The sequence below is a fragment of the Corvus cornix genome, chromosome 2 (genome assembly GCF_000738735.6).
Source record: "Corvus cornix cornix isolate S_Up_H32 chromosome 2, ASM73873v5, whole genome shotgun sequence".
Taxonomy (NCBI): Eukaryota; Metazoa; Chordata; class Aves; order Passeriformes; family Corvidae; genus Corvus; species Corvus cornix.
Genome location: NC_046333.1, coordinates 32,198,246 through 32,222,476, shown reverse-complemented (window position 1 = coordinate 32,222,476; position 24,231 = coordinate 32,198,246). Strand labels below are relative to the sequence as shown.

The 24,231-nt window shown below is 37.7% G+C and overlaps 1 protein-coding gene across 3 annotated transcripts in view; it reads left to right on the top strand.

The window, feature by feature from the left end:
• SEPTIN7 (septin 7) overlaps nucleotides 1-24,231 on the top strand; it is a 79,651-nt gene that overhangs the window by 41,149 nt on the left and 14,271 nt on the right. For all 3 annotated transcript variants that reach the window (XM_039572575.1, XM_039572583.1, XM_039572593.1), the window contains exons 4-9: nucleotides 11,170-11,276; nucleotides 17,077-17,177; nucleotides 17,796-17,930; nucleotides 20,881-20,998; nucleotides 22,696-22,788; nucleotides 24,007-24,103. In XM_039572575.1, coding sequence (XP_039428509.1) covers nucleotides 11,170-11,276; nucleotides 17,077-17,177; nucleotides 17,796-17,930; nucleotides 20,881-20,998; nucleotides 22,696-22,788; nucleotides 24,007-24,103 — 651 coding nt within the window. The remainder of the gene's footprint in view (nucleotides 1-11,169; nucleotides 11,277-17,076; nucleotides 17,178-17,795; nucleotides 17,931-20,880; nucleotides 20,999-22,695; nucleotides 22,789-24,006; nucleotides 24,104-24,231) is intronic.

Genomic DNA, 24,231 nt, shown 5'->3' with positions numbered 1-24,231 from the left:
GTCCTTCTGGTTTAATTAGAAAAACTGTGATCCAACAATAGCAGCTGTGCCTCTAGGCTGAAGTTCAGATTTTAACCTGGCCTAAGTCTATGCTGCTGCTGAAAGAACTAATAGCACTTGGCCTGAATTGGATTAGTGTGCAAATCCAGCTGGAGTGTTTTCTGGGAGCTTCAAGGAAGGTTATTGTTCAGTCTGCTTGCAGCAGGGCAAAGGAAAATCTTGTGTCAGCACAAAGGAGGAGTGGCTTGGAGGCTGGGATTTAATTTTTTTTTTGTGGTGGCGGTACTGGTTGATATGACAGTTGTGAGGCATTTGTTTCAGAAAGTTGTCAAAATGTGCCTTGGTTGCATTGGACTAATGTTTTGAGTAAAAATTTTGAGCATTATGTAATGTTGTGGTTGTAAAAAGGATCTGTGTTTATGTCTGAGATATTTTTCCCTGAAGAATTTTGACTTCTCTAATTGGAAGAGCAGCTTATCCTATGGATAACTTCCTACTAAAAATACTAAATGAGGCTATGCATAAGTCAGTCTTGTAGGGTGGAACTGAAAAATATTCCTAGATAAATGTTTAAAAACTATATTTTGTGAATTCTGTATGTATCTGAAATTTTTGAGAGCTCAAGGGAAGAGCACAACCTGTAGCACTGCTCAGCTTAAGTCCTGCATCAGATCAGCTAATATTAGTGGATGTACATAACTGTACTTTGGTGACATGCTTTAGAGTTGACACTTCTATTAAGCATTAGTTGTTGCAGCTGCTGCCCAGTGTGGTGTAGGATGAAGGCAAGTATTTGTTCGTGGTTTTAAAAGTACAACTTAAATGTTTATAAATGACACATTCTTTAGCATAGTGCAATCTTAGCTTTAAATAGTTGTGTGTTTCTGAATCAGGGTGTGTGTTTCCAAATGAAACATTTGTGGAGTGTGGAAATCTTAGTAGTATGAATTTTCAGATGACTCCCAAGTTTTTATCAAATGGGGAGCTTTCACATATAAACTGTCAATAAATAACTACATGTTAATCAGGTCTATTTCACTTGGACTTCCATGCCTCACTGAAGTTTAACTGAATTTTTTTTTCTGTCTCATTACTAAAATGACTATTTCAGGAGAAATATGTATCTGAGATATCATTTTGGACAACAAACTTGAATAGGAATATGATAATTGCTCAAATGAATTTTTAAAGATGGCAGAGGTGTGGGAAGACTTTTGCTGTGGGAGAGCAACATTAGACTTCTTCAATTCACATTTTGAAGTTCAGAGGAAATGAAAATCCATGGTACTGCAAAGGTGATATCCTCATGTTGTAATTTAAGGAATGTAGAAATTATTAGACTATTTCATGTCCTTCTAGCCCTATAAAGGCACTTAACTTTGAAGTCCACAGTGAAACCCATCCTTAGTGTAGCATAAATATTGAAATAGAAGATGAGGTGAAACTGTGGTGTTTTGTATTAAAAAGTTGAAGGGATACCATTACACTGTAGTGGAGAAGAAATTGCAAGATTTCTTTATTTTTTAGGTCTTGAAGATGCAGGTAAAAGTGTAGAATATATATAAAGTTGCTAATTTAGAGGAAACTGACTATTGACAAGTATTTATTTACCACTTTTCTGCTACATCAGTGCCAGGCAGAGCAGAAAACAATAGCTGCAACTCAGCAGGCACTGAGACAGAAAAGAGCATGTCAGATTTTCACTTATTTACAAAGTTAGATTTTTTTTTTTTTTGGCATTGTATTTGACTAAATGGTTTAGGAATTTATATGAAAAAGTATTTTAAGAATTATGTTTTCTGTCTCTCTTGATTAAACTCATTGTTTATCATTCTCACCTTCTGTAAAGGACAAGCCTATGACTTTCCAGACTCAGTGTCCTTGGCTCTGGGCTGTGTCCTCTGTAGCTGGCAGGAATTTCAGAAGGAGTTCTGGTCCACCTCCTGTGACTGTCCTTCAGTCTTACCCACTGCAAAACATGGCAAGCACTCTGGACAGGTCTTACGATACCACCTTATCAGACCTGTCTGTTTTCTTTTCCACTTTGTGAACGGATGTTTCTGTTGTTGGCTACAAAAGCAGCTCAGTTTTCTTCTAAGTCATTATTAGAAAACTGAACAGTGGTGGCAGCAATTCAGAAACAATGGCTTAGCACTTAAGCAAAACAGCTGTTACCATATTAAAAAGGGTGTAGTCTTGACAACACAAGCTTATTCCAACCTTTCTCACCCTTTTTCAGAGCTAAAATACCCACTTTTACAATTCCCGTGGAGGCTGTCTTATGGAAACAGAAGCATGTAACCACCCCCACATAACTGAGGTATCAAATTAGTGTATTTTGCCAAGGTTGCTTAAAAGTGGCAGCAGTGTATCTGGGATAGCACATTGCTGTGATCCTCTTGCTCCTTGGTTGGCTAACACCAGACCAAAGAAGCAGAATTATCCCAACTTGCAAACAACATTGCCCTAATTTCTCATTCCTTATTGCCACAAAAATCATATCACTGGGGTGAATTTGCAGAATTCTGTCTAGCTATGCATATCTTCCTCTTACCACTTGTGCCAGCTAAGGGTTTTGTCATAACATAGCTTTGTTTGTGCTGCCTGCTATTAAAAGTGCTTCCAAGGACATTAAAGAGAGAAAGCATCAAGAGGGAAGGTATAAGGTATTGAAAGAAATTTTTACTACCACTAGAAATGTTCAAAGTTAAGTCTTCTGACAAATTTTTGTGGATTTGCTTAATAGCAGAGTATCCCCCCTGGGATATTTTGAGAGCGCTCAATATACTTCCAGTAGCTTTTATTCTGTTCTAGTGTAAATATTCAGGGGAAGAGCTGATGAAGTGTTCAGTAAGTCAGTCTAAGTGCTCTTTGTACTCTTCTGTAGAGACTCATTAGGTTCCATGTAAATAAAAATAATTTTGGTTTTTGTCCTTTTAAAATTTTCTGTGATACTCATGCCTTAGGTGTATCACTTGGGTGGGGTTCTGAGGAAGATGCTGCCTAAAGTACTCACCTTTCTCTCCTTTTCCTCAAGTTGATGTGTAGAGCTTCTTGTTTTTAAGTTGCATGCGTGCCAGACTGTCTGAGATACACTGTATCTGTACCAAGTGTTCTAGTCTTAAAGATTAAGTAAACCTCATCACTCTTTCTTATTTTTTTCATTAGCATTTCGATAGCTGTGTCGGTTTTGTTTCTGTCCAAGTAATGAAAGAGCCTGACTAATCTGCGATCTGTGTTCATTAATATACCTTTCATTCTTTAGTCAGCAAATGTTAGCAGTTATGTACTGGAAATGCTGTACAATTGGTTGTCAGCAGTAAAGATGACAAATTTCATGTTCTTAAAATCTTTCTCTTTTCTTTTTTTAAATAATTCATATCATCAGGGAATTCAATCAATTATATTTATCCCTGTATTTCCCTCCAGAGAGTAAGCCCAGCTCTGCAGCTTTCTCTGGATGCATAATTCTTTCAGATCCAGCAGTGATGGTCTCACATGTTTGCTTTCTTAGCCTTAAACAGAGCATTGTGCTTTAGCATTTTTCACAACGGTTTCTGTTCCTCTTGCTTTGATTTTTGAAGCAATATGGTTTTTTTCTTCTCTTCTGAAGGCTCTTTATTTTGGCTTTGTCAAAGCCTGTGAAAATTTGAGGTATATCCTGGTTATGAGGTTTAACTGTAGACGATTTGTCATGGAACTCGGCAGCTTCTGTCATTTCCAGTTGAATTCTTTAACCCAGTTACTTCACAGAGAGCTTGTGCATTCAGATTTTCCATGTAGGTCAGTTTTGTCAACTTCTTGTTGCTTGTAATGTCTCTAAAGCTCCATTGCAGTATGACTACAGCTTAATCAGACATAGGAGTTTTATTTCATCTAACACAGAAAACAAAGCAAGGTAAGCTTTGGTGAGCCTGGACTGCAGCTGCTAACTGTGGGCTTGTAATTCCATGCAAGCTTGGATACTGAAGCTCAGATTGTTGCCTTTCAGCTGTTCTTGGTGCTACATATGAGCAGCCCGATGCCAATGGAGTGTTTTTTTCATCTGCAGTAGTGTTGAAGAACTAAAAGTGAAGAGAAACTTGTGGTTTTGATTCCTTGGTTTTACTGGACTACAAGCCTTTGCTCAAAATGCTGAAAGATTGCTTCCTGTGCCTTATGTTAAATTAGGTAATGTCCTATTTTCAATGGCTACTTTGCAGACACGCTGTTTATCAGGAGCAAAGCCTGTCTATGCAGTTAGAGGAAATACGACTTTCTTCAGGAAGTGCCACAAATTCTTTGACTTGTGAATTGTTGGTGATTCTTTTGTGACAGAGAAGAGGTCTAGTTTTAAATGCAGATTTTTTACATTTATTCTTGTTTCCAGAAAGAGGAGAGTATTTGACTTAGCTGATCTGATGTCATCTTCCCCTCATTTTCCTGTCCTGAAGCCCTATGTGCCCTAGTTTGCTGGATCGCTTCTTGCCTCACATGCTGCATTGTGAATTCTAGTGCAAGAGTTGGACTGGGAGTAGGGGACCATTGCTTTTGGCAGTAGCCAAAATTTCACCTGTGAAGTTAAACCATTGTTTCATGGCTGTTTTAATCTGTCACTTGTAGAAAGCTAGACCTGCTTCTTCTTTGAGAGGAAACAATAGTACTTGAAAAATGCTATGTAGAATCTGTTGCAATATTCTTCTGAAGTATTTCCCATCCCTGCTAATGGCTTTTCTGAATTATTTAAATGTCATCTATGACAAGAATGATATGCCAAGAGTCTGCCTTCAGTTATTGCACTTCAAGTTCTGCTCTAAGAAAATTGATTAAATTGTCTTACTGTATCCTGAATGCTGAATTTTTATTGCTGTTGATGCAGTTGCTGATAGGCAGAAGTGAATTTATTGCTGCTAGACTTCCTCGTTCCTCTGTTTTGCTAGGAGCATCTTTGTGGCTCTAACATATGTTGCTTCCATAATTTATGCTTCATATTCAAGTTGTGAAATGGTGGAGCTTTGGCTTTCTTCCCCTTATAAATGTCTATAAAAGACAAAGTTGATCATTTGCAAGATTTCACATGACACCATCCTACATGGAGTAGTAGATATATGGCAGCAGCATGGTCCTGCTCCCATCCTCCTCCTGACGGTTTTCATTTGGATGTTCTTACGTGTTTATTGAATGTTGGTTTGTATTTTGTAGAGCACTGAAGGCAGGAACTAGCTTTTACGAAAGCTTCTAAAATCAGACTTGAAATTAAAAGCATCTTGCAGGCTCTGTTTTTGTGGTTGTCTATAATGACATGGCAGAGCACCATTCCCCCTCGGCAAGAGGGTGGTTCCATCATGTCACTCGGCATAGTTCAGGCTCTTTGATTATTCATGTAACTTCCCTTCTGTATAAAAGCAAAAACCTGCGTGTTACAGTGTCGTCAAAGCTATTGCACATTTGCATAAAGCTGCAGGTGCTGTCGTGCACATAAACTGAATTGTACAAGGATGAAAGAAGATGAAATGCATTATTTTTTATGCCTTCTGACAAGCTTTTTTACCCTTCTTTGAGTCACCAGCATCAAACTAATGGGATACTATTTTAAGCAAAAACTGTCACAATAATAAGAATTTATAAAATGGAAAAATTCCATGAAAAAACTTGCTCACCAGCTGAAAATAAAATATGCTTTGATGTAAACATTCTGTGTAAGTAGGCTGTGGAGAAGTACAACATTTTTCTATTGAATTTGATCCCTTTGTAACTCCTTGTGGCTATCAAATGTGCTATCAAATGCACTTCATCACAGAAGTAAGTATTTTTGGATATCTTTATTCTGAAGAAACTGTGAAGCAACTGCAGCTTATGCTTGACTGTATCAAGGAACTCTAAATACACGTTTTTATTTAGAATGCAGTGGAAGCTTCCAAAAACCCTGTGCAATTTGTAGAAACCTGGTTGTCTTGGGGCTTTATTGGTGGTTTATCTCGAATAATCTACAAGTCCCACAGGGGTGAGTTACCTTCTCTCAGCCATCAGAGTTAGCAGTTAGTGCATGTTTTGAATCTGCAGTTCCAGTTAATAGAGACAGTGACAGAGACTGGGTCATCTCCTTGGTGATGATACATGAAGCAAATCACTTTGAGCAATTTAACTGAAGTCTTGGTTTATGGTGCTGCAAAGCATTTTTCTTGCTGGTGGGTGGTTCCTTGGCAGTCTTGTAGTCCCACCTGGAGTTTAGGAAAGCAGCTTGAAATTCCTAAATACACATAGCACTTGTGGTCATGTTCCCAGTGGTGCAGCTGACTGTCACAGGGCGTAAGCATGAAATACTGTTTCACTGGTAGATAGCCAAGTAATGATACTGAAGAGTAGAAAACTTCTGGTGATTTCTGCAAGAGTAACTTGTGATGAAGAGGTAGGAAATAAAACATGCAGAAAGCACGCTGAATATGTTCAAGATTGGTTGCTTACCTTGATCACTTGATATGTTTAATGAGTTCTCACATGAGGTCATAAACCTAAGAATGCAAGTCATGCTTTTAAGTTCAGGGCTTGGATTTTAGAAAACAAGATCCTGAAAATATAGAAGAAAACTGATCCTGGATTTTCAGAATGATATGGTATCTAGAAGAGGTAGTGTGATGCATTATTGAGAGGGGCAATTTATGAATGAGAAAACAGCAGTCTCCACCAGAAGTTACAGATAAAGCTGGAAGAAAGCTGTGTTGGACTGGTCTTCTTGCCCATTTTTGTAATAGACTTTTGAGTATGAATGGCAGAGGCTGAAAAGTTGGGGGAGGTTGGAAATATGCAGCATTCTCAATGTGCCACAGCAATGAATGGTGAAAAAAGCGTCATTAAGGGTAACAATTCACTTCCATCATCACAGGGAGGAGATGCTGGCAGTTTGAGGTTTTTTGTGGTAATAAAGTCATAGCAAGAACTGATGGAAACAAGTTAGATGTGAATAGATTTTCGAGCTGATTATCACGGATTAGGATTTCTCGTTCATTTACAGGGAGGGATTTAGAAATGAAGGTGAAAGATTTATGTAGCTCCGTTGAGCTAGTTACTTATTTTTTTACCTGAGCACTGCTTTCCCCCATTCACATGGATTGCACACCATTGTTCAAGTTTTTTAATTGTTCATTCCCTTTACTTACTTGCTTTAATATTGTTCTGGAGACTATTTACTTGGTTTGCAGACTATTCCAGTGGTTGCCAGTGGTCTCCTCTGACCCCCAGAGATATGTTTGAGATGCATATGCTTGAGATATAAAAGAGGAAACTGAATGTGTTGGTTTTATTTTTTTCTTGGTCTCCCTTCTCATGTTACAGCTAGTCTTACATGTGTAGAAAAAAGGGAAGTACTTGATCAGTGTTTTGTTCACAGAAGAAAAAATTTTGCTATCCAAGGTTAATTTTAAATGATGTGCTATGGGCCATCTTTATAAAGATGCTAATGGTCAGAAGGTAAGTGTTAACCTAAGTGTATAAGAAGAGTTCCACTCTTTGTACAGCCATTTAGAAATTCATGGACTTTAGAAGAGTTGGAACTTTTGCTAGTCCTGTAAGGGCTCACAAAAGCTCTTCATTCACAAGACTGACAGAAGTATGTTAGTAAAAGCACATGCTACCAAGAGTGGCCAGCTCCATGTGTTTGGTTGTGACTATAAAAACAGCTTGATAAAATGTTAACATTTTGAAACACTAAGTTGCTGATAAACAAGAGACACACAATAATGAAGAAAAAAAAAGAACAATATTCAGAAGAACTTGACGCCTATGTGAAATATTTAGTGGGAGAGAGAGGGCAAGGTAAAAGCAGGACCTGGATACCAGAAATAATTAACCTTTTGAATTCAGGATTACCCTGCAGAATGTTTTCCTTCTTTTCTTCTTTTTAAAGTAAATTTCTAAAAATCGCTCACTCTAAGTTGGGCTCCTAGGTCTAACGATATCGTAATTCATTACGTGATTAGAAGTTATTACTGTTGAAAAGGTTCTATTACATTGTACCCTTTGGCCAGTTCATGTAATGGTCAAAGGACAAAATCTCATCAGAAGTGCTTACTGAAAGCGGGAAGATACATTTTATTTGGGATGTATCTTTTTGTTTCTGCAAAGGCAAATGAAACTTCACTTGTTTTCCCTTCTCCCTTGGGGTTTTGTTAGTCGTATTCATAGCCTGTTACATCCTTGGAAGTTGATTTCCCAGCCTTTCCAGTAGGCAATTCTTTCAGGTGAATGTGGATTTGAGCAAGGTGGAGCATGGGAAAGACAGAGGGTTTTGTTTGGGTGTGGACTTAAGGGGGCTTTGTGTGGTTTTGTTTGTTTTGGGGATTTGGGGGGGTTGAATTTTTTTTTTTTTTTTACTTTTTACAGTCTTTCTAGTGAAGATCAGAATATTTAAATGTGTCCAGAAAGGCTACTAGAACTGTTCGATTACAGTTGATTTCTCTAATCCTGCTTTCTCTGTAGTCAGCAGAGAAATTCTTGTTTTATTACAGTGGAAGCAGCATAATTCCCCATAGTACAATATTAAATGTTCCAGTTAGGGGTTTTGCCTACAGTTTCAGTGCAATTGTTTTATTTGATATTTTAGCCTTTTACTACCATTGTAGATGTTGACCCTTGCATCATCTAAGGCACAACTGCATCCAGGATTGCTGCATTGAGGCAAGCTCTTACATGTAGTACCTCAATTACTGGTAGCAGTTAAGGAGTTTAAACTGTTACAATCTGCACTGGCTGATTACAGTTAGCATGGTGGGTAAGGATATCTAGAAAGCTGGGCACCTTTGGGAACAAGATTGTGCATAAATGTCCTTAGCATACTTTCTTTTCACTGATTTCAGCTCAAAATTGTCTTCATAACTTTGCAGCTGTAAGGGGGCCAAAGGGTGAGGAGGGGAACAAACCTCAGATTTCCCAGGGTGTAATGCTTCAGCAGTTCAGGGTCTGCTTGGTACGGAGTGCCAGAACTGCCCAAGCTATCTAGGGCAAACTGCTGGTTTTCCATCACATTCTTTTGAAGCTGAAAATCTTACTTCCATATGTTGAATTTTAATGACAACTTGACAGGCACTCATTTTCAAGAGAAATGGTTGTTCTCAGTGTTTTTCACCTTAAATTCTTTAGCATATTAAGACCAGCAGTAACCCTAATAGAAGGGAGAAGAAGGGGCAACCCTTTTTGTATAATGAAGTAGAATCTGATGTTAAATTCTTTCTTCAATACTTTAGTAGGGTGACTTTTGCAAGATTCAAGTTAAAAAGCAGAGGTCACTGAAAGGATATGAATTGTACATTTAAAAATCAGAGCCACCCTCTTGAGGGCTTCAGTAGGGTGGATAAAAACCTTCAGTTTAACTGGAATGGTTTGCATTTCTTGAGCAGGGCTGTGAGATGGGGACAGTTAAGCTTTAACCAGGGTGCATCTATGAGATTGGAAAGTTGTGCATTTCAGGAGCTTCTTTGTGTTGCAGAATTGGTAGGGAGGCCCCTCGGCTGCAGCTGACCCTGCCCTTAAAGTCTTGCAAATGCAGAGTAGAAAACTTGGGTCCTTTATAACCAGACTCGGAGGCACTGTGTTTACAGCGTAGTTTTAAGTTCCTCATGAATCTAACCACGGAAAAAGGCAAAATCTGCAGGGTACTAGTGAAATCTTGTCAGCAAGCATGTCCCTGCTGTCTTGCATAAACCTGTCCTGGTGGGGTTAGTGTTCATTGCTATCTTGAGACCGTAACTTGAGTATCTCCCTTTTCCTTGGCTGCCGCAGCCCATCAGCCTGGCTGTGGCCAGCCGCTGCTCCCAGCACGGGTTAGCTCATCTGTCCGAGAGGGTGGGGTTTGAAGAACAAGCTCTACTGAGAGCGCAGACAGCCGGCGGGAGCTCTGGTTGCAGTGTTTCATCAGCTGCTAATCCGTTTACCGTGTAGCTAATGAGATTGCTCTGCTCGGTGCTGCAGACACTCTGTGCTACACCACTGTAATCGAGATGGCTGGTGTGTATGAGCCAGCTCCTGTAGGAAACCCAGATACCTATTGCAGAGGAGACAATTAGTAACTATTTTCTGTTCTGTAACTCTTGCGTTAACCCAGGACATTTATCTCAAGACAGGCTTGGAAATTTTCTGAGTTCAGTCTCTAAATCAACACAGTACTTGTTGGGGTTAGAGTGATTAGTACTTTAGTTAAATTTTTCCTTTCAAGTATGGGTGCAGTGCAGTTCATTCTCCTCTTTCAGTGAAAGTATATAGTTTGCCCTCAAATTTGTTAGGTTGAAAGCAAATTTCTCTGTGTCTGTTTCTGTTTAGGTAAATGTATTAACAGACTGCATATGAAATTTGAACAGAAAGAAAGCATCATTTTTTTATACCTTTATCCTTAGTTCTCATGCCAGCGTGAATTGTTGTGTTGAAGTAGTTTCTTTACAATAAAAAATTAAACAAAAGACTTTTCTTTTAAAATACTCTAAGTAGTTGATCTGAAATTCTTGCCCTTGTCTCTGTAGAGCTGTAAATGGAAGGTAATATTTGCTGTGGCGTGTTTAACTGTATTTGCTTGGATTGTCATGGCAGTAGTGTCTCCAGATTCTTCAGCAAGGCTGACTTATTGTTGCTCATGCACAAATTACCAAAAAAGCCCAAATAAAATCTAGCCCCCTTCTGTGCCCCAACAACAAAATTCCCAGGCAACCACATAGTTTGAAACTTCATTTTATCTCTTGTGGCTTTAATAGTTATAGCAGACTAATCTCAGTCTTTCTCCCTCCCCCCACTCCCACCCCTGCTTCTCTTTTCCCCTTCCTGATAATAAAGACACTCAAATAACAATATTTGAAATAAAGGAGACAACATAATCTGCTTTGGCACTATGATTAGTTTTACCAGGAAGATAGCTTGTGTATAAAATTTAATGTAATATCATCTTTGTGTGTTGTAATGGGAACAATGGACAAAAGTGCTGAATGCACTCAGTATGATCAGAAAAATAAATGTTCATAGAATCCAACAGTGACAGTGGGATTTGAAAGGTTTTCCTTGAAATTTGAAAAGATGATAGATTCTCAAACTCTTAGAGTGCAGTGCATGTTTTCAGGTACTATGTTTCAGGAGTGTTTGAAATGTAGATCTAAATGTTTATATTTTACATGATACTCCTGGTTTTACTGAAACTGTTCTGTTTTCTTCTAGGTGAATCTGGACTGGGAAAATCAACATTAATCAACTCATTATTCTTAACAGAATTGTATTCCCCAGAGTATCCAGGTCCTTCACACAGAATTAAAAAGACTGTACAGGTATGTCTGGGGTAAAAAAGGTACAGCCTGAACATTGTAACTTGCAGTTTAGTAATGTAAGGTGATACACAGTTATTACATAAGCACCTGAGTTCCAGGATGCATTCAGTCATGATGTGAACCACTAAGAAATACTCTGTGTGTCTTTCACTCTATCTTAGCTATACAAAACTTCCAGGTTCTCAAACCTGTAGCCTGTAGAAATGTGGGAACCCTGAAGTGTTTTGTGTTTTGCCTGTAGATTAGAAAACACATATGTGTACAGAAGTTTTTGAAAATGTAGTGTTTATTATCAATTAAAATAGTAAATCTGTAGAAATACATAGATGTGCAGTAAAACCTGTGTGACTGTTGAAGGCAGGCTTTTAGAGGCCAAATACTAAAGGATTTCACAGAAGTGCGGGGACCTGGGGTATAAAAGTATCTGCGAGTCTTCTGCAGACTGTACTGTTTGTGGTACCTTGTTTACCTGTTACAAGTTGTTATTCTGAAACATCAGGGACTAGGATGAACCTGTCTGACTTTAAGCACTAGACGTACATGGGCAAAGATGATGTTCCTGCAAATGCATGATGCAACTGGAATATTTGGTCAAAGACTTGGAAGACTGAAGTTGATCCATTTGTTTTGTGTAATAACTTGCTACTGATCAATTATATTTTCTCTCAAAAAAAGGAGCATGTTTCTTGTGTTACAAAAAGATTATTAGAAATAACAATTACCTAATGCTAAGAAATAATAATGTTATGGGTAGTTTAGGAAATCATTGTGTTCGTGGGGTGTTTTCTGCCTCCACAGCTGACCAGCTGAATAAGGTTGCATGAACTCTGCTTATCTGGTTTGATTTGCACTTGTTTAAGACTTTGGTGAAGATACCTTATGATAATCTAACTTCATACAGGTGAGGACCAAGGGTGCTCACCATTGCTGCTGTTGTCCAGCAGAGTTCCTCCAGCTGCCAAATTCAGCTGTGGCTGAAGTGACTGGATAATTGCAGAGTTGTCATAAAGTGATTAAGCCCTGTGTTGAGTTAGGAGGGTATGCATGGTGCTAAACAGAAGTTGTAAAACAAGTGCTTTTTTACTCATTGAAATTAAGTGATTCAGCTTCAGTGCCGTGAACCACTGACCTTACTGTTTTGTGGGACCTCTTTTTTTTTGTTCAGGATTTTAGGTAAGACATTTTCTAATCCAATGTCGGAACACTGAAAAATTACCACAAGGTAATTATTACAAGGAAGAAGTTAGTTATGCCCGTATTGAGAAGTTTGAATGGCGATGCTTGTCAATGAAAACTTGAATGCTATGACAAAATGAAGTCATTGTGGAATACAGATTTTTTAATTTGGAGGAAAGCTTTTGAACATCCTGAGTTTGATTACCAATACGTTAATACTTTCTAAGCTTTGATCATTTCTGTTAGGGTATCTTATACGTTTAATGTAGAACCATAGTGACTGACAAAATGGACTTGAAAGCCTGTTAGCAGGGGCATCAGACCATTATTTGTATTAGAAAGGTTGAGATGTTAAGTGGAAAAGAGGTCTTCAAAGAGTTAAACTCTCATATAATATGCTTATTACTGAACTAATCAGTGACTGTTCAAAAACCAAATAGAAGGGTGACTTTTTTTATAGGAAGAGAGATGTAGCGTGATTTCTTTACTGATGATTACACACTGGTTTAGCAGAAGTTAAACCAATTCAGGTTATGTTAATAGAATTTTAGTTTAAGTAATTGTGGGATGGATTCCCTGTCATTGGAAGATTTTTGGTTTTTTCAGTTGGGAAAAATCTTTGGAAGAATTTGTACACAAGCTAACAAGAAGAAAACCCAGACCAAGACATCTTTCAAAGATAACTCGCTCCCACCCTAGTTAAAGGTGCATCAGTGTAAGAAAAAATAATATGAAACTGTGGAATTTCTGGAATTTGAGTTAAGTACTTTCATCTGTTAGGTGACAAGATTAGATGACCCTGTTCATTCTGACCATCAGGGGTGGTTTGATTTGTAATGATTTACTGGTTGAAGAAAAAGATCATCTTTTTTCAGAAAGCCTCACTTAATGATTTTTTTTTTTTTACTTTGTAAAGCTGGAAAGGAAGGGGGGGGGAAAGGCTTGAACAGAGCTCAGGCTGATAAGCCCATTGCATTTTTTTCCTACTTCCATTGTGTGGGCTAAAGCTTGAGGCCAAGAGCTTGCCAAAACTATATTCAATAGTAAATTGGGTTCTGACACGACTTAGAAAATAATATGGTGGGAATGAAGTAGATTTAAAGACCATCTTCCCCTCTAGAAACTACTGTTTACTTTATCTAATAAGTACTTTCTTTTTGTTTACTTGCAATGCAACTTTGCTTTCAGTTCCTTGGGATGAATGAAAACTCAGTGTAGTGTTTTAAGGAAGAAACTGGGAAGTATCTTATTTCAGTGTTAGTGAGGATAAAATTGTTTCCCCCTACAAGCTTGAAAATCTGTATGTGCTAGCAACTATGTGTATGATCTGGAGGTGTTTCCTGTCAAATATTGAAGAATAAGCAGTGGGAGCTGCTGTTTGGATCTACTGGATTTGTACTCTGCCAGTGAATACCTTTTTAAGTTGAGGGTTTTGTAGGGTAGGGATGAGAGGAAACCACCTCATTTGAGCATCCTCAAATCTTGGTTGTAATAATCACCTGTTCTTGTATGGTGGGAACAACTTACTGATCAGGAATTGTCTGAGAGGCTCTCACATAGATAAACACAAACTGTGGTTTGGCTTGAAAACCATTGCAGTTTGGAGTTGTTTTGTGAGGCAGGTCCTTTGTAATAGTCCCATAGAAAATGCAGAAAAACAGTTAAGTGATTTGATGTCAGATGAATTCAAAGGAAACATATTCAGAAATGAGGGGCTATTAAAGGTGTTTCCTCTGATCATTATCTGACTGCCTTGAATGCAAGATGTTAAAGGAGTGTTTCATCCAATAAAAAGCTGTAACAAGCACCAAGTCATGAACGCTGTGTAGTAACTGCCAAGGAGACCCGTGTGACCCAGCTGACTGGAGTGCATGGGAAAATGGCTGTTTGGAGGAGACTTTTCTTAAAAAGTCTTAAATTCCAAGACTTGAACTAATGTTTTCCATGAATCCCTTGGGAATACTTGTAAATCAGATGATAGGATGCAGTTGGATGCTTAACTATGAATGACACTAGTTTACAGTGATTTTTTGGATCTTTTCCAGATATTGCTGCTTTCTGTGCCTTTGACCATGTATGGACACATCCATTTAGGTTAGAAAAATGCAATTTTGCAGAGGCTTTGTGGCAGGGTCTTCATCTACTGTTTCCTGCCAGTAGAATCTACTGCTTACAAGATATAGTGGATGTGGTCTGATTGTCTGCAGCAGAGATTCAGTTGCTGCAGACCATTTGTCAGAAGGTGACTTCACAAATTCAGCCGAACTTAGATTTTACAAGCATACGGAATCAGGGAAAGTGTTTGGCGTGACATTTCTGAGGCTCTCCTGACCTTTCTTTTTTCCTTTGTTATAAATGTATGTTCAAGATAATGTTTTGTTAATTGCTTCTTTTGTAAAAGCATTCCACTGTGAGCCCATAATAATTTAATGGTTCTTGCTGGGAATTTTTGTGCTGGAAAATGAAGCTGATACCTTGTAGCTCTTGGCAAGAGTACATCTCTTAGCATTATCTTCTCTAGTATTTTGCAAGTGTTGTGGGTTTCTTATACTTGCAGAGAGCTTGGTAATAGGAGGGCTGTGTGGTTACTATATGCAAGATAGCCAAAAGAATGCAAGGAATCAGAAGTTAATCTCTTGTGTGTTAAAGCTTGTGAGTAGTAAACTCTTGGCTGAGTTGGCTGTGGCTGGGGATTACTGTCTTGAGTTCTGGTATAAATTGTGTACAATAAAATTTCTTTATAGAACTCTTGAGGATGGGGGGAAGTACGCTCACCATAATTAAAATGTAAGTTTCTAAAGCAGTGCATATACTCCTAGGCTCTCATGGCTTTCAGCTGCACGCTTTTGGAGGGATGAGAGTTGTAATAGATCGTGAAAGAGTAACTTGGTGGTGTCTTAGGCTGGTGTGTGTATGGTTTTGTTTGGTTGATTTTAATTCCTGGTTGTTTACACCTTCCTAACCTTGCAGTCAGGCCTGTTCATGTTGGAGTTTGAATTGGGTGGTCTTAAAGTCCAGCCCAACCTGGATACTTCTGTGACTTAGCTCCCTGGTAGCTGTTAACTCTTTGAGAGCTATCAGCGAAAGGGATTGATCTGACTTGGGTAGGATCCCTACTGATGAGTAGATAAAAACAGCATCCTGCATACTCAGAGGTTAAATATGAAGCTTTCTTTGTAGGTAGTTACTGTTTTCTGTGATTCTGTATATTCTCTTTTGAATTGTAATCAGTGTTTTGCTTGTGCAAGAGGTACTTAGTTTGACTTTCTGCAGTGTTAATTTATCTTGTGGATTTACATTGCATCACATAAGCAGTGATTGCAGAGCGTTTGCAACAATGTTCAGGTGTGGCTGTGAGAGTCTGTTTCATTTATATAACAATTAGGGATGTGCAAGAGCTTAAGAAGCATTAATATGATATTTCTCAAATCTTGAACTAGTCAAGAGACCATCCAGAAAGGGCTTATTATAAATAGAACTTTCTTTTCTTTCCCCAGTTAGCGTTTGAGTGGCTTAAGGAATGTTAAGCAATGAGCAACAAGGTGGCATCACCTTGAGTCTGCCAGCTCTCGTGTGGTTCACATGCAAAAATGGCTTGCATTGTTGTTTTCTTGAATCCATGTCTGGAAAACAGTGTCACTAGTGATTTAAGAGGAATTGTTTTAATATCAGGGAGAAAAAAAGATGATTAAATGTCCAAGCAATTGGAAAGAAGCCAGCTTGAGTTTGTCATTTTGTACTGCTGTGCATCTTACTGATAGGACAGTGGTGTACAGCACTTTCTCACGCAGATGGACCTGACATTGGCAATATCAATAATTACTGAGATATAAGTAGGAAGAAGGGGGTAGCAGTCCATGTGCTGTTCAGCCTCGATCTTCTCTGTCATGACATGCTTAATCTGTTTGATGACATGTTCCCTGCAAGCTGCCTGAGCTGTGCTGCAGATCGGTGGTCATAACTGGAGGCATGAATTCCCACACCCAGATGTTGCATCATTCCTTGTGCTGATGCATTTGCCTTCTGAGACGGGTTTCCATCAGTGACCTGAGTGAACAGGAACCCAATCCATTACAGTCACATGAGGTCTAGCTCAGCAGATTGCAGCCAGATTGTATTACTTTCCAATATAATTCTGTCTGTAACAGGAAACCCTCACTTTGTGATTCCATTCCCAACCATTATGGAGAATAAATGTATTCTTAAAAATACAGTAACAGGACTAGAAATGTTTAAGGTGCTTGGGGAGAGGATGAGTTTTGAAAAGTGTCATTTTCTTTGAACTGACCGAAGTTTGCAACTTCATCAAGTTTAATGCCTGGTTAAGGTTTTTCCTGTTTAATCAGGAATTAAAATATTAAGCTATCCCATATACTTAAAGGGGGTTTTTTATCACTGACTTTATTTAAATAATGATCTTTTTCTTTTAAAAAATTATTAATTATTGTAAAATAATTGAGGTTTTATGAGCAAAACACAGACACAGCGTACCTCTGAAGCAGAAAAGCCAGCAATTATTTGTCAGACTTCTTACTCATTGAATGCTTTTCCCAGTGTTTAAGATAGGTGACTAAATTGCTAAGAATTTTATCTTACCTTATTCACCTTACCTTATTTCATTTAGGTTGAGCAGTCAAAAGTTTTAATCAAAGAGGGTGGTGTTCAGTTACTACTTACGATAGTTGACACACCAGGATTTGGAGATGCTGTGGATAATAGTAATTGGTAAGACATTCTTTGTATGTTCTCCCATGACAATTCTGCATTGCATTTTGTGCATGTGTGTGAGAGATAATACTTTGTGACATATTTTAAAATGCAGGCTTCAGTATTCAGTTAAAATATTAACACTCTTAAACTTTTCCTTTAGCTGAAAACTTCTAACTACTGTAATTCCAAGTACCTTTATAACTTGGTTGAAATGCTGCCATCTTTTCCCCTTAAACTGAATGGTGTGTTTGGCTCTTTATGCAATTTATGCAGTGTGCTGAACCATCTTCCATGCTGTCACAAGATGTGTTCAGTGAAGCATATTCCTTTGGCTACTGTTCTTAAGTATTCTAGTTTATGCTTTTACGATGACAGTGATTGTGTTTGAAAGGTTTTTTCAGTGGACTCACACATTGTATCTTCGGAACTATGTAACTCAATTTTAAGTTGAGGAGCCGGTCTCTTGAATTGCAGTGTAGAAGAATCTTAATTTTAAAAAGCAAATGAAAAGTGAAACAAAAAAAAAATCAACCCAAGCTGTGGGGAAATGGTGACCATCTATTTCTCAGCAAAACCAGATTTCTTTACGTAAATAATGTAACTTACAGGTTTTTATTCATATAATCTCTACAGCTGGCAGCCAGTTATCGACTACATTGACAGTAAGTTTGAGGACTACCTGAATGCAGAATCTCGAGTGAACAGACGCCAGATGCCAGATAATAGAGTGCAGTGTTGTTTATACTTCATTGCTCCTTCAGGACATGGGTTTGTATTAATGTATTTTATGTTTTCATTCTGTCTCCTATCTCATATAAGTATCCAAATTTGGCAATCTAAGTTCCAGATAGGATTTTCTTAATGGCCTGCAGATCATGCCTCATTTCAAAGAGGAGTTTACTTTGGCTTGTCGAACCTTAGCAAGCCAAACACCAGAAAATAAGATTGCACATTAATTGCATAACAAGAAAAACAGAATTCTAGCAATGAAAAATACAAAGACATTGACAAGTGCCAGGTCTGTGATATCTATGTCTTTAGATCACATTAGAAGGAGAAACTGGTTCACATGTCAAGCAACAAGATTTTTCATTTCCACTCTTCCTCACTCCCTTTAATGCTAAATTATAGATGGGAAGTTTCATGCATCCTTGTAAGCATGCTTTAGTTCACTTGGTGTGTAGTATTTTGTCCAGTGGCAATTCCAGTGTAGACATTGCAGATTTTTTTTCAGTTATTATGTTATCTTCCACCTCTGCTTGGTGTTTAACTTGATCAGACTTCTATCTAGTGGTAGACAGGGAGAACTGCATTTCCAGGGTTTGTTAGGTACAGATTGACTATCTGAAACTGGTTGCTTAGCATTTTATCATGGTATCATGATGAAATTTGTCAGAGACTCTTGAGTTATACCTTCAAAACCAGAAGTAGACGAAGATAAGTGTAAGTCTATTCTATTGTGTAGGTCAGAAGTAGTAAAACTTGTTGAAGGGAGTGATGAAGGAATTTAAAGAGTATTCCTCAGGCAGTAAAAAATGCCAGCTATTACACTTAGCTTCTGTAGCTAGCATTGGAATGGTTCTAATAATTTTGAACTGTACAGATACTTCCAAATATGGAAAGAAATGTCAGAGGGTGGAGTTTCTTATGTAGACTTGCCTTTATTAAGTATTTTTTTGTTGTTTAACAGCCATGTTTGTAATGCCAGTTTTGCTGAACATTCATGTCAGTTTTAAATGCAAATACTGAATTCTTGACATGTTGTTTTACTGGTATGCAAAATCCAAAATGTAATTTAAATAAAGGGAGGATGATTCCTTGTGTTAGCCAATTGATTCTGAGCTAATTTTCAGATTCTTCAAAAAACATGTTTCGTCTCTACACACCCCCTTATGTGTTAGAACTTCCTATATCAGTGGGAGGTACAAATTGTTCCTAAGGAAAGAGAAAGGTAGTGTTTCTGATAGTGACCAAATGTTAGTCTAAATCTGTGAGGCTAAAAGCTGTAGAAGTATATTCCTTGTTACAGGTATTTCATGTTATTTTTAGGGGAGAAAAAGTGTAAAATTATGCTAGGTTTGCATACTGTTTTTCAATTACTGGAATAAATGCTTAGAATTGTCATCTAAGTAAGGAAGTTAATGAAGAAAATTGGTGCTGCTTTTAGCAATTCATTTCCTCTTTTAAGATGCTGCCCTCTCTGAAAGGACAGAGCTCACTTCCTACCTGGTTTTTGTGGTGATGCAGTCTTTGCTCCTGTTTCCTGTGCAGACAGCAGCACATCTAACCCACCAAGTAGTGTCCTCTTCACTCTTAATGCATGATTATATTTACATTGAATTAAAAGCATTTATAGGTGAACTTACTTCTACTTGTCCTTTTACATTTGCAGAAGCCTTCTTTAGAAATATAGAAATTAAAAATCAACAGTTTAAGTCCTTCCATTTAATGCAGCCCACTGTTTTTAGCTAGTATTCCCATAAACACCTGAACTGATTGAATTGGTTTCTGTGGGAGCAGGGGGAGAGGGTGGAGGGGCAGGAGGAGCCTTCCAGGTAAGTGAATGGGGCATTGATGGAATTCACCATCTTTCTGCAATTCTGGGATCTTTACGTAAAGCTTTCCTGCTTCAGTCTCCACTGTAAACTCCCAGGTCCTTACGTGTTCACTGTTGTTTTGATCAACTCTGCTTTGGCAGCTGCCCAAACCCAGTGTTGCTGCCCTAGATAGCTTTATGAAGCAAGTAGAGGGAAAGCATATTAAGGTGATTGGATAACCAAAAAAGTGCTAATAATATAGATGTGCTTTAATGTTAGATATTTAATGGAAACATGTTGAGAACTGGTGAAATTCAGTGACAGGTAGAAAATGTTAAAATTAAGTTACTAAATGTTAAAATATCTTCTTCATTCTTTTATGTATGGTTTTCAGAAATTTCGTTACCAAATGAATCTGGTTTTAATGTTCCTAATACTAATTTCTTTTATATGAAGAATAATCTTGTTAAATCTTTTAAGTGAATCCTTTAAGCCTGACTAAGCTTGCTATAATTCTGAAGTAGTAATGTATTGAAACTTCTCTAGTTTTACCTCAGAAAACAGGAAATACTGACCACTTTGATCCATATAGATGGTGAATATACTACCACCGAGCCATCCAATACCTGTATGGTGGTTTGGTTTTTGTCACTGTCATCCACTTTCATAACTGTTTTTTGTTTTATATAGCAGTTTAGAGATGAGATATTTCTAATTCATTTGTACATAGGTCACAGAGGTTACTGTCTTCAGCGATCTTAAGGTCTTAAAAAAAAAGCTTCCTAGCCCACTCTCAAGAAGAAGCATACTAAGACATGGCTTTCAGAACCTGCAGCTGTGTCTGAACAGAGCATAATTCAGAACTGTGATCTCTTATCAGTCAGGCTTTAAGTGGGATTATCTTCCAGCTAATAACACAAACTTTACTACCTTCATAAGAGAGTTCTTATCACTTGCTTAAATGAGTGTAATTTCAGCTAGGAGAAGTCTCATGACTGCTAGTAATATTAATATTATACAATCTAGGGGATTTCCTGTAATAATTGCAGGTAGCCTTTTCATTTTCAGTCATCTGTCACTCATAAATCAGTGTCTTAAGAGTAGTTGTCAGGACAAATCTCATCATTTGTACAATCTTGTTTAATTAATATAAATTGCAAAGCTCTAATGCTGTATTTCAGACTTAAGCCTTTGGATATAGAGTTTATGAAGCGCCTGCATGAAAAAGTGAATATCATTCCACTTATTGCCAAAGCAGACACACTTACACCTGAGGAATGCCAACAATTTAAAAAACAGGTGAGTTGAAAAATTAATATTGACAACACAGGATAATTTAGTAAGTTGATATCTATGGAAATGGTGAGATTTAACTTGCATGCAAAGTTTAAACCCTGAAGCAATAACTCGAGACAGCAAAGCTAAGTAATTTATATCTCTAGATTTAATTATAATTCTTGGTGAAATAATCTTGTTTCTGTCCTCAGGGGAAGAGGTTTCAAGTATAGTGTGTTTCTTGGCAAGTGAGATAATTCACTGCTGAGATAAAAATCAGTAAGGGAGGAAAAAAGCTTTCAAGATTTAGGTGCCTAACAGAAGTGTGTTAAAAAAAAAAGAAGGTATTCAGCAGTATCACAGTACTACTGATTGCACTGTGGTGTTCACTTCCACATTGATGCAGTGCATTTATTAAAGATACGTCAGGTACTAGATGAGAATCAGTAAACCTGTTCACTCTTGGGTGTGGTGATGCATTTTAAAGATGGTGAGATAATTATAACATTGATACAACTGATACAATGTCTTTGTACTTGTAGAATATATTTGCTGTGAGTGTCTACAAGTGGTTTATGTTTTATTTTCAGCTACTTAATCAGAGTAGAATAGTTAAGCTTTGTAGTATTGTATGAAGAGGACAAGGAGGACCCAGAACAAGACAAGACATAAAGTTTGTTTTACTGAACTCTGTCAAGTCCTAGTTTAGAAGAACACAGAGTTCTGAAAAGAAGGTGGCATTTAGAGATGTTGTGTGTAAAACTCTTGATTTAATTATGTTAGATTAAAAATTAGATTACAAAATGGAAGTAAAAAATAGTAGAACGCTGAATATTTCTAAACATATAAGCAGCTTTATCAATGAGTGGATGTTAAATAGGGGAGACTTTCCCAAACCAAACTTTGAAAATAAGTCCTTGCATGATTTAGAAACTTAAGTTCTCTTAAGACTGCAAGCCCATGAGCCAGAAATATTCCCCAGGGCTCTGCAGTGCAGCTGTCAGCTAAATGGTCTAATATTTTTCCATTCTAAAATTCTGCAAAACTAATCAGCTTGTTTTCAAAAATACCCTTCAGACAAATAGAGCATCAAAACAGTAGTCACTTTTTTGATGATGCTCTCAGTTATTCTTAAATTTCCATTAGTGCTTGCAAGTATTTTTCAACACTACTAACTGCTAGTTAGTCTATCAGTCACAAGCTCTATTAAAATAGGCAGGTGATCCTGCTTCAAGCACCTGATGGTCAGGTGTGCTAGAAACAGAAAAGAATAGGAGTGACAGCAGTAGCCATTGTGGGACCTCAAAGGGATAAAGTGTGCCTGCGATTATCCATTCAAATGTTTGGGTTTTTTAAGGGACTCAATTGTGAGACTAGTCTGACAATTTGTGTTGTATTAGGTTTTGCACCTAATTGTATGCAGGTAGAATTCCCATTAGGGTAAACCTCTTACTTGTCCTGTTGTAGAAAACCAGTATTAATTTTTGCTGTCTTGTACTGGTGGATAATATTCTGGTAGCTGGGAGACTCTAGCTCTGATTATGTCTTCTCCTGGCTAAGAAGAGATGGTCATACTGTGAACCCCTTGGGTGTTAAACATGTGTAAGTTCTATGTTGTAATTTAAGTCACCTAAATCTAAAGGATTTTACATATCTGACAGAAGGAGGAGAAGCAGACTGCAGCAAAAAAATCCTCAAACAAATAATAATTTTGTTTCTAGATAATGAAAGAAATCCAAGAGCACAAAATTAAAATATATGAATTTCCAGAAACAGATGATGAAGAAGAAAATAAGATTGTTAAAAAGATAAAGGTAAACCAATTTTCTTTTGAAGAAGTGCTTATGGAGGGGCAAGGGGGGGTTGAGTTTGAAAAGGATTCTCTTGTTAATGAAGAGCCCACCAAAATGTTTAGAAGATAGAAATCAGATGTAAAGCTGTCCTAAGGGGGTCATTGTTCCTTATCAGAAGCAATGAATGACATTATCAAGTCATCTGTCTAAGTCCTTCAATGGCTAAAATTCAGAATGAGAGCACTAGATGACATGTTCATTAATGAGCTCTTAAAGATGACTTTTTAAAATTCATCCTAATTTGACTTCTATCCGCCTACCACATTTTTTTTCAGTTCTGAGCTTTGAAGGAGGCAAGGGTTGTCGTTCAGACGGAGGTGTGCAGTGGCATGAAGTGTGTGCATTACAGCTAATAGCACTCTGGCTGATTGATACACTGAAACCTTAATGGAGATGAATGGCTAAAGAAAATCAAAAGGACTGTCAGGATGTTGAAAGGCTTTTCTTAGTTTACTCATGTTTTCAGTTTGTTCTTTCATGTTGGAGTCCATGTTGTATATGTTTCTTGAGCCTTGCTTCTGTTTGTTCAGTAGCTATAACAGCTTGTAAGATCTTTTAAATTTTTTTGTTACTGGGGAAATCTCGTAGGATAGATAAACACAAATAGCACAAAAATGGAAGATGTTCTGGGACTAAGCCTAGAGAAGAGCAGAATAAAAGCAAAGGCAGAAGTGCAGAGTACTTAGCTTTGTACCGTGTCCCTTTCTGCCCCTTGAAGCTGCTCTTGGCTCCTTTGTTGCTTGTTAGACTGGAGGCATTCTTGGTTTAGCTGAGAACAAGAACTTGATTTAGTTATTTGCCAAACCTTTGTAAACTGGGTACAAGATCTAGTCAAAGTAGCAGCCCTAGTAGCCAGTGGGAATATGAATTGGTAAATAATGGTGCAGTTGAGTAAATAGGAAATGGTTTGCCTCTTGCTTAGCTTACTAACAGTGATGTCTGTTTCTTAACTAGATTTACAGAATCCAGCAGCATAAGGAATTCAGAAGGGGAGTGTGTGTATATATAAGTCATTCAACTGGGCAGAGGTCAATAAACGTCACTATTCTTGCACTTCTGGGGTAGCTGCATTGCAGAGTTACAGCACTGACCTGGCTTATGTCAAGTTGATACATGGGCATGCTTTCAGTATCTTTTGGCAGTAGATTTTGATTTTTAAAGTCGTACTTTATCTTGTAGGACCGTTTACCTCTTGCTGTGGTAGGTAGTAATACGATCATTGAAGTCAATGGCAAGAGAGTTAGAGGAAGGCAGTACCCATGGGGTGTTGCAGAAGGTAAGGCTTTCTTGTGATTTTTTTTAATCCATTTAAAACTTACTAGACATGAGCCTGTATTTTAAATGTTTGAAATGCTTAATTTGAATGGTCTTTGATCTGGAAATGAATTTAATTTATCATTTTGT